An 8,872-nucleotide genomic window follows, 5' to 3' on the forward strand; every position below is an offset into this window, starting at 1 on the left:
TAGGCTCTGGTCACGTAATTCGAGTAGATTAGTAGAAAAGACAAAAGACTTTTGTCAAAAAATTTATCATATGCTTTCAAAATTAACTTAAAGTAGATAAATAAAAAATGGGTTCACAGCAAGTGTTTTGGGAAAAACTCAAAGATAAATATGAAGAAAAAAATCGAAATCTTCAACAAAGAGAACAAGAACTGCGGCTCAAATTAGAAGCAATGGATGCAATTCTTGTAAACTGCAGTGGCAGAAAAGCAAACGAAGTTATACCAGCCACGAATACAACACCCACAATAAATCCTGTACCAACTCCTAACGTAATACCAACAACCAGTAGTATACCAGTTACCAACAAAGTACAAAGAACGAACTACATACCAGCTGCAAAAGTAATGCCTGCAATGCCAACAACTGAGTCCTTACCAATAACCAACATAGTACAAAGAACGAGCTACATGCCACCTACAAAGGTAATGCCAGCGGTGCCAACAATTAACTCCCTACCTGATTATAAAATAGTACCACCAACTTCTGGTATTCCAGTAACGACTTCGGTACCAACTACAGCCTCTGTACCTGTTAACAACCCTAGACTTCCGTCGGTTTCCTCTAGAAGAGAAAATGAACAAATAATTAGTCTACATCCCTCAGTGAACGTCGATAAACCTAGTCCCCCACCTCAAGAAAAAGGTGGAATTTTTCACTGTTTCTTTTCTCTATTCGGTTCTTCCAAAGAAAGGCCACAAGCTCAGTCAATATCTCAGGCAGTTCCTCAAGAATTAGCTGAGAGTATCCAGCCTGGTGCGGTAGCTGAATTATCAACTCCCGGAGATATGCCTACTAGAGATGATCAACAGTTCGGTCCACAACCTGAGTTGTGTGGACCTAATAAACAATTTATGTATAAAAATCAAAACTGCATGTGCAACCCTTGTGTAGCTGATGTGGAAAATGTACAACCTACTAGTACTACTCAGAATGTTCAAGAACAAAATATGACGAGGGACGATGAACAGTGCCTGCGTGATGAAAATTTTGTATATAAAATCGAAAGTTGCACATGTGATCCCTGCGAAGTAGAAATTATTGACGAACCATCCTTCAACAGCCCACAAAATATTCAGCAGCAAAACCAACAAAAAAGTATACAACCCAGAAGCATTGGAAACGGAAACGAATGTAACTGTAGCACTTGCAGCAGATACAGCATTCCTGGTGCGAGTGGTGGGAAACAGTGTCCTTGTAATTACATAAACGTCGCCGACAGTTCTGTCAAAATCACTGGAAACGGAAACAGAACCGGAAACGGAACCGGAACAGGAAACGAAAACGGATGTAACTGTAGCACTTGCAGCAAATACAGCATTTCTGGTGAGAAACAGTGTCCTTGTAATTACACCGAAGGCTTCAACAAGCCGGCCGTTTATTCTCATGGATTAGCTGCAGCTTTTACTAATGTTGGTTCTCCCAGCAAACTGTCATTAAAATCCATGGATCTTTATTACATGAAAAATATTCATGACTTGGCAAGTCAACAGAAAGATTTGTTAAAACACGTGAATGACCTCGAACAAAAAGCAAAAATTTATGACAATGTCTTTGGAGAGTATAAAAATGTCGATTTTTCTTCAAAAACGAAATCTACATGTCCTTGCCCTTGTGCAGACACTACGACGTCATCAGATTCCAACCAAAAAACAAATGCCGAATTAAAATTAGAGAACTTCTTGTTAAAAAATGAACTGAAAGATATGCGATTAGAAGTGAGGCAGTATTTGGAACGCATGGAGGGTCCTATGCAATTTAAAATAGAAAGTGAAAGGTATAAACGTGTACAGCTAGAACAAAAACTTGAAGAAGCTGCAAAAGAACTTATAAATGTGCAGGAGTTATATGAAAAAGAAATGAATTCTTTGAAACTGCAATTATGCAACGCAACTACAAATCTTTACAATTTGAATGCAATGAACGATCAAATGACGCAAGAACTTCAGATGTATCAGAAAAAATGTGCCAAATTAGAGAATGATTTAATACGTCAGAAAATAAGTGAAGCTGAAACGATTAAAAGTCTACAGGCAGCTTTATCTGCTCAGGCTAATGTTACTGGTGTTATTAAAGATGAATGTGATCTTCACCAAATTGCCAGAGAATTAAGCAAAATTTTGAGAGATTGCGAACCTTGTGGTGACTGTGTGAATTTACCAGAAGATTTGACTTCCGCTGCAAAGTTACTGAAAAGTCTCACCGACATTGTTGATCTTAAACTCAATAAAGCCGAAGAGGATACAGAGGAATGTAGATGTCTAGAGAAGAAAACAGATGTAATAAAAGTCACTTCGGATGATGCAGGCGACGCAACACGTGATACGAAAGCTAAAGATTTTGATGGAGTTGGAGTTTTACAAATACAAGCTGTACAGGAAATAACGAGTAAGTTTGAGCCCACTAAACGCATATTTTAAATTCCACTTTTTAGGAATTTCACTAATAAATACCATTTAATGCAGGTGTACCAATAATTGGAGAAAAAACGTCACGAACATCAAAAACATCTTCCGTTAAACGGGCATCTCTAATTATAACAGAAGAAACGCCACCTCGGGTTGAAGAAAAAGCCTCAAGAATATCAAAAACTTCATCTACAAAACAAGATTTACCAAATGCTATTACAGATGTCCCTCATATTGAAAAGAAAACGTCACGTTCATCAAGAACTTCATCTGGAAAACGAGACGTTATTGATGATACCCCACAGCAAATTGAAAAGACTGCTTCTAAAACGTCAAAATCATCCGTTAAAAGAGATTCATTAATTATTACCCCAGCAGGGCCACAAATTGAAGAAAGAACTTCTAGAACTTCAAAATCATCTCTTAAAAAAGATTCTTTAAATATTATTCCAGAAGTGCCACAAATTGAAGAAAGAACTTCTAGAACGTCGAAGTCATCGCTTAAAAAAGATTCATTAAGTGTTGTTCCAAAGGCGCCACAGATTGAAGGAAAAACATCGAAAACTTCAAAGACATCATCTGCTAAAATAGAAGCTCCAACCGCTGTTCAAGCAGAAGGAGGTACATTAATATCACATCTAAATCGTAGTATTTTCTACATATGAAAACATACATTTTAGATCCCCAACCAAAGGAACCCGAAGGCGAGAAACAGGAATATACGACACCAACAGGTAAGTAAATTCAACATTTTTTATTTGTATTCTATGTACGTAGATTTTAATTTTAACATGTATATACTGACACAATTTTCATATTTCGTATTAAAGTAGATATATGTTTTACCATTCTCAACAAACCATTTATTTCATTCGACTAAACCTCGGTCAACTTAAATGAGCTGTCATAATACATTATGACACAGCATTAAGCCATGATCATTGTTTACTTAACTTTGACTTATTCATTGTTAGAATCAGTTTGTAAAATAAAGAGTTTGTACTATTTTTTCGTTCGAGCCACAGAGGTAACTACCTTCGTGTGGTTTGTGTAATTTTATTTTCTGTTTAAGTTGATTTGGACCCGTTTTTTTGTATTTTTGTTCATGGATGCAGCAGAATCTATGTAATATTCCTTTCTTTCTGTTGAAGGTGGTGAACCAACTCAGAAAACCAGTTTACCACTAGATACAGAAGCAAAAAGCGAAAAAAGCACTAGAAGCTCTGTAATATTTGATGATACACCAATGATTCAGGCCATTGGGTCCTCATCTAGACCAAAAATATCTTGTACATGCATAAAACCGAAAATACAGAAAGAAGTTGATCAACTTTGGCCAAAAACTGAAGGTCCTGTAACACTGAAAGATAGTGACATACTTGATGTTCCAACTGCGACACCTAAAAAAAAGACGTGTGAATGTGGCATATCTAAAAAACTGAAAGAAACAGAATCGCAACAGCATAAATTGGAAAATCAACCTGTGGGCCCTACAGGTAAAAAGGTATGCAAATGCGGTGCACGAGATGAAGGAAAAACCGTGAAACTGCAGCCTACGGAGATTGAAGAATCGAAAGGTGATGAAGTAAATCAGTTGTGGCCGAAGTCCTCTGAACGATTTAAAATGTCTCATCAAGTGACGGCTTCGAAAAGTAAAGACCTTCTTAAGTCAGCAACATCTATTAAATGTTTGAAAGTAAAAGAAAACTTCCCGTTCGACATTGATACGCAAGTTGACGTGCTCAACAAACCTCCTGAGGGAGTGCATGTCACAACCACTATTACTGATTCCGGCACTTTAGAAGTAATAACCGAAGGACCTGAAGGTGTTATCGAAACTACTTTAATTTACACTAACTCTGGGAACGTGGAGGTAGTAACTGAAATTCTTGAATATCAGGGAGGAAAAAAAGGAAAATCTGCCAAGCTAGGCAAATCGAAGCATCAAGCCATCGAAGGTCCACAAACCGCCGTAGCGGCTATTGAAGATCTTCAAACTACAGCGCCAAAAACTGAAGGTGCGACGTCAGGTGTTAAAAAGCCGGAAAGTGGTACAGCTGCTACAGCTGGTATCAGTCCCGACTGCCGGTGCACAGATTGTCCAGTTTTGATATTTAACCCAGACATAGCAGGCAGTCAGATTAATACAAAAGGTATACACACACTTTACTATAAATAAAAAATATTCATTTTTAAATTTACTGAAATAACATATTTAACTTAACAATAACTGTAGTCCTTTAGTACTGGCATAACATGTGACCTGTTGCTTTATTTTTAAGCTTCAACGCCAGATAGTAAAACAGAACCAACAACAGAATTTTCTGCTCCCCAAGCTGATCAGCCTACAGAAATGAAAACCAATCAAATACCAGATAATCAACCTGATCAGGCAGCTGAACCGGAAGTTATAACTACAGAAATAGTTCAAGAAACTGGAAACGTTGACAACGCAATGGTTGTTGCACAAGCATCAGATGCAGACAAAGAAGTTGTTAAAGCTTTGTCATTATCTATGCATGTGCAAAATCCAGATATGTGAAGAACCTCCGTTCCAAGTGAAAAATCGTTAGTGAGTTAAAGTTACGCTAAAAAGTTTTTCTGTACCTACATGAATTTCAATAAAAATTTGAACCAGAATCATATTCATATAATTTAGCCATCAGACCATTTATTACTTTCCACGACTTTGCATATTCATGTCGCGCTCATTTCATTTTTTAGACTTTACCAAGAATTATTATTCCAAACATATTCCTTCTCATAAATGGACAGTATTTACTGCTTACCAATCAAATTATTAGGTCATCACTTCCATGATGCCGAAGTCTGATCATTAGTTTTAATAAGAGAAATATCAAATTCCTCGCGGTTACTCACGACTTGATAAATGTAATATGTAGTTTAATTTCTATGTTACCAAGACGATTGTTATGTTAAGCCCGTGGTTAAACCAACACATGGAACGAAATGATGGCATCACTGTCGTTTTTGCTAACTCGATATTGTCATTTTACTCTTTACTGTCAAAAAAAAAAAATTATAAAATGTCTAGGTAATAACTTTTTTTATATTTTATCACAATGTTTATCACCAATTTTTAAAGTTCAAAAGATGCTATTGATGCACCGGCTACTGAAGGTGCAGGTGGTCAAACACCAGAAGTAGCAGATTCTGCACCTGCTATTGAAGGTCTTGAAACTGCAGCACCAGAAACTGAGGGTGCAGATGCTGCTGTACCGGAGACTGAGGGTGCAGATATTGCAGTACCGGAGGCTGAGGGTGCAGATACTGCAGCACCAGCAACAGAAACTCCAGATACTGTAGCACCAGAAACACAAGGCCCAGATACTATACCTACTACTGAAGGTCTTGAAACTGCAGCACCAGAGAGTAAGGACCCAGATACTACTGCACCAGCAGCAGAAGCTCCAGAAACACAAAGTCCTGATACTGCAGCACAAGAAATTGCCGGTGCGGGTGGTGAAGCACTAAAACCTGCAGAAACTGATATCACTGCCACCAAAAGTCCGGATATAACAAGTGCAGATGATAAAATGAAGAATGATCCAGCAGCAAACAATCCCAACTGTCGATGTAGAGAGTGTCCAGTTTTAGAAGCTGCCCGGGCCATGATAGCTCGTGAAGCTGCTGAGAATGGTAATATGCATGTTTAAATATGCACAAAAAGTATTGACACAAAAAATACCAGAAAACTTGACAGAAAACACGTTTCAATCATTAAATTGAAAACTAACCTCCTAAAGATGGCAATCTTGTCACCGAAACGCATCATGTTTTGTGTTGAGTCTGGTGTTTTCGAGGTAGCACTACATTCTTGTGATGAAATGACCCAAAAGAACTATTAATTGTAGACTTAAACATTAATTAATTATTTATTCATTCTTATCATCGTTTATAAACATACACTCCCCCCAAAAATTATCGCACCCACCCTCAAAATTTTGTATATTTCTAATTTGACAATTTGTAGAAGACACATATGTGACCAAATCATATCCAAACATATTTTTATTTATTTATTTATTTGCCAGAACAAAAACCAATATTGGGATTAAAACGATGGTTTCTAGTTTTTTGGATAAATGTGCACATATACGAATTTCGTCCTTTTCATTCGCAAAGGATTTATGTATTAGACATCTGTCGCTACTGTCATACATATTCGATATTATGGATGTCCGTCAACGCTTAACCTTGCATTTGGCCCACGACGAAGCTGTACGAGCATTGACTCTGTTGGAAGATGGTCGTAGTCAGCGATACGTAGCAAGAGTTTTAGGAGTTAATCACTCCACAATAGCTAGACTTGCACAACGGTACCGTGAAACAGGGAGTGTTGCCAGAAGACCAGGACAAGGTCGTCTAAGGGTGACTTCGCAATGGGATGATCGCTTTTTGCGCTTAACAGCGCTCCGTACGAGGCATTGTACTGCTCGATTACTTCAAATGGAGTTGTTTGGTGCTCGAGATGTGCATATTTCTGTACAGACAGTAAGAGATCGTCTTCGCGAAGATAATCTTTAACCTCGTGTTTCTGCAAAAGGACCATTACTCACCAGAGCTCACCGAGTAGCCCGGCTAGAATTCGCAAGGGAGCATGTGAATTGGGGAATTGAAGATTGGGAAAATGTGATGTTCTCTGATAAGTCTAGATTCTGTCTTTGCTCAAATGACAGACGAATGCCGGTGTATAGAGGCCCTGGGGAGCGGTATTTTCAATGTAATTTCATCCCAAATGTGGAGGTTCGATTATGGTTTGGGCTGGCATAGCTTTGCAAGGTCGTACAGACTTAGTACCATTACCTGGAGCTCCTTTGACGGCTGTACGCTACATAACAGACATTTTGGAACCACATGTCATTCTACACGGCCCATTCATTGGTCGAAACTTTGTTTATATGCATGATAACGATAACGCTCGGCCGCACATAGCGCGCATTGTACAAACTTATTTCAGAGAAACCGATACGCCTTTTATATGGAATGACCAGCTCGAAGCCCTGATATGAATCCCATCGAGAATGTGTGGGATGATCTGTAACGTCGTATTGCGGGCCGTAGAATTGCTTTAAGAACTCTCCAACAGCTAGAAGCAGTTTTTATGTAAGAATGGGAAAATATTCCTCAAGATAATATTGTACACCTTTACGAAGGTATGCAGCGGCGGATGGAAGCCGTTATTCAAGGCAGGGGTGGAAATAAACGATATTAATTAAAGCTTATAAATTTATGTACCTACATTAATGCAGTCTCAAAATCAGGCCCAGAATGTGTATATTTTTTAAATATTGTCATTTTTTGGCATTGTCTTGAATAATTTATCACTACTATGTAGTCCGGTGGTGCAATAATTTTTGAGGGGAGTGTATTATGATTATGTTAACAGTAAGTTAAAATTTACCCGCACAATGCTAATTAACAAGTACATTTAATCAACTCTATATATTTTGGTCTTACTTAACAACGTGTAATCTCTATTTGAAGCATCAGAGGAGGGAAACATTCCTGACACTCCGGACAAACTGATGACCGATTCTCTAGTCCCTGCGGTGAAAGATCAGGATGCGATACCTCAACCCGATAGAACTACAGAAACTAAAGTGGACCAAACTGCTGAACTTCAAATAAATGAAAGTTCAGAACCACAGACGGATCAAACACCAAATGTTCACCCTGATCAGCCAACTGAACCAGAAGTTCCCATTGCGACGGAAATACATCAAGATAGCTCAAACGCCGTTCCTGAAGTTACTAGTGCCGTACCCGAAAATGCTGAAAATGTTAACCCTGAACAGCCTACTGACACTCAGCAAGGAGAAGAAACCAATGTTGCTTAGAAGCTACAAAATATCAGCCGATAGGTAACACAGTTTAATGACGACAGTGTAGATCATAATAAAAAAACCCTTGATGAAAAAGTTATGTACATTACACATATCCACAAGAGTTGAATAAAAATTTTAAACTGCGCCAAAATTCATGTTTAAAATAGTTATTTTTATCAAAACACTCATGTTAACATCAATGATGATAGCAGTCAATGATATAATAATAACCACCATAATACTTGTTAATTCGCATGTTCCTTTTATCACCAACAAGTTTTCTTACACTCAAGCACTGATAAGTTCTTATAAGCAGGGTCGAGGCGAGTGACTGCGGCTCGCCGCAGGCGCTTCACGGGCAAACGGGTTTAATCCCGTGATATATAAATTTGGTCATTATGGCTAGTTTTGAATTTCCCTCGAAAGAGCAAGCGGTAGTTCTTAACGCTACCGATGGCTTAACTTTAATTGATTATGTTGCTGCTATAGGTAATATAGTGACAGCAAAAAATGTTTTGTTCGCTGCTAAGATGTCAAAAGATCGTGTATGTATTTACCTCAGTGCTAAATCCTGGG

At 38.1% G+C, this 8,872-nt stretch overlaps 2 protein-coding genes across 2 annotated transcripts; both read left to right on the forward strand.

The window, feature by feature from the left end:
• Positions 1-5,079, forward strand: LOC135135363 (uncharacterized). The gene is made up of 5 exons (XM_064064389.1): positions 1-2,427; positions 2,505-3,068; positions 3,128-3,181; positions 3,599-4,600; positions 4,730-5,079. Exons 1-5 carry the CDS (start codon positions 108-110, stop codon positions 4,987-4,989), a joined length of 4,200 nt encoding a protein of 1,399 aa, XP_063920459.1. The 5' UTR covers positions 1-107; the 3' UTR covers positions 4,990-5,079.
• Positions 5,080-5,453: 374 nt separating this feature from the next.
• Positions 5,454-8,436, forward strand: LOC135135461 (fibrous sheath CABYR-binding protein-like). The gene is made up of 3 exons (XM_064064518.1): positions 5,454-5,502; positions 5,554-6,107; positions 7,956-8,436. Exons 1-3 carry the CDS (start codon positions 5,495-5,497, stop codon positions 8,306-8,308), a joined length of 915 nt encoding a protein of 304 aa, XP_063920588.1. The 5' UTR covers positions 5,454-5,494; the 3' UTR covers positions 8,309-8,436.
• The last annotated feature ends 436 nt before the right edge of the window (positions 8,437-8,872 follow it).

The sequence above is a fragment of the Zophobas morio genome, unplaced genomic scaffold, assembly GCF_036711695.1.
Source record: "Zophobas morio isolate AGI-343-1 ecotype UQ-CSIRO unplaced genomic scaffold, CSIRO_AGI_Zmor_V1 ptg000024l, whole genome shotgun sequence".
NCBI lineage: Eukaryota > Metazoa > Arthropoda > Insecta > Coleoptera > Tenebrionidae > Zophobas > Zophobas morio.

Bases quoted from the DNA above. Each gene is read 5' to 3' on its own strand.
- LOC135135363 (XM_064064389.1), top strand. From the start codon at position 108: ATGGGTTCACAGCAAGTGTTTTGGGAAAAACTCAAAGATAAATATGAA. The intron at 3,182-3,598 runs GTAAGTAAATTC...TTTCTGTTGAAG, and splicing joins GGAATATACGACACCAACAG to GTGGTGAACCAACTCAGAAA. The intron at 4,601-4,729 runs GTATACACACAC...TTTATTTTTAAG, and splicing joins CAGTCAGATTAATACAAAAG to CTTCAACGCCAGATAGTAAA.
- LOC135135461 (XM_064064518.1), top strand. The intron at 6,108-7,955 runs GTAATATGCATG...CTCTATTTGAAG, and splicing joins TCGTGAAGCTGCTGAGAATG to CATCAGAGGAGGGAAACATT.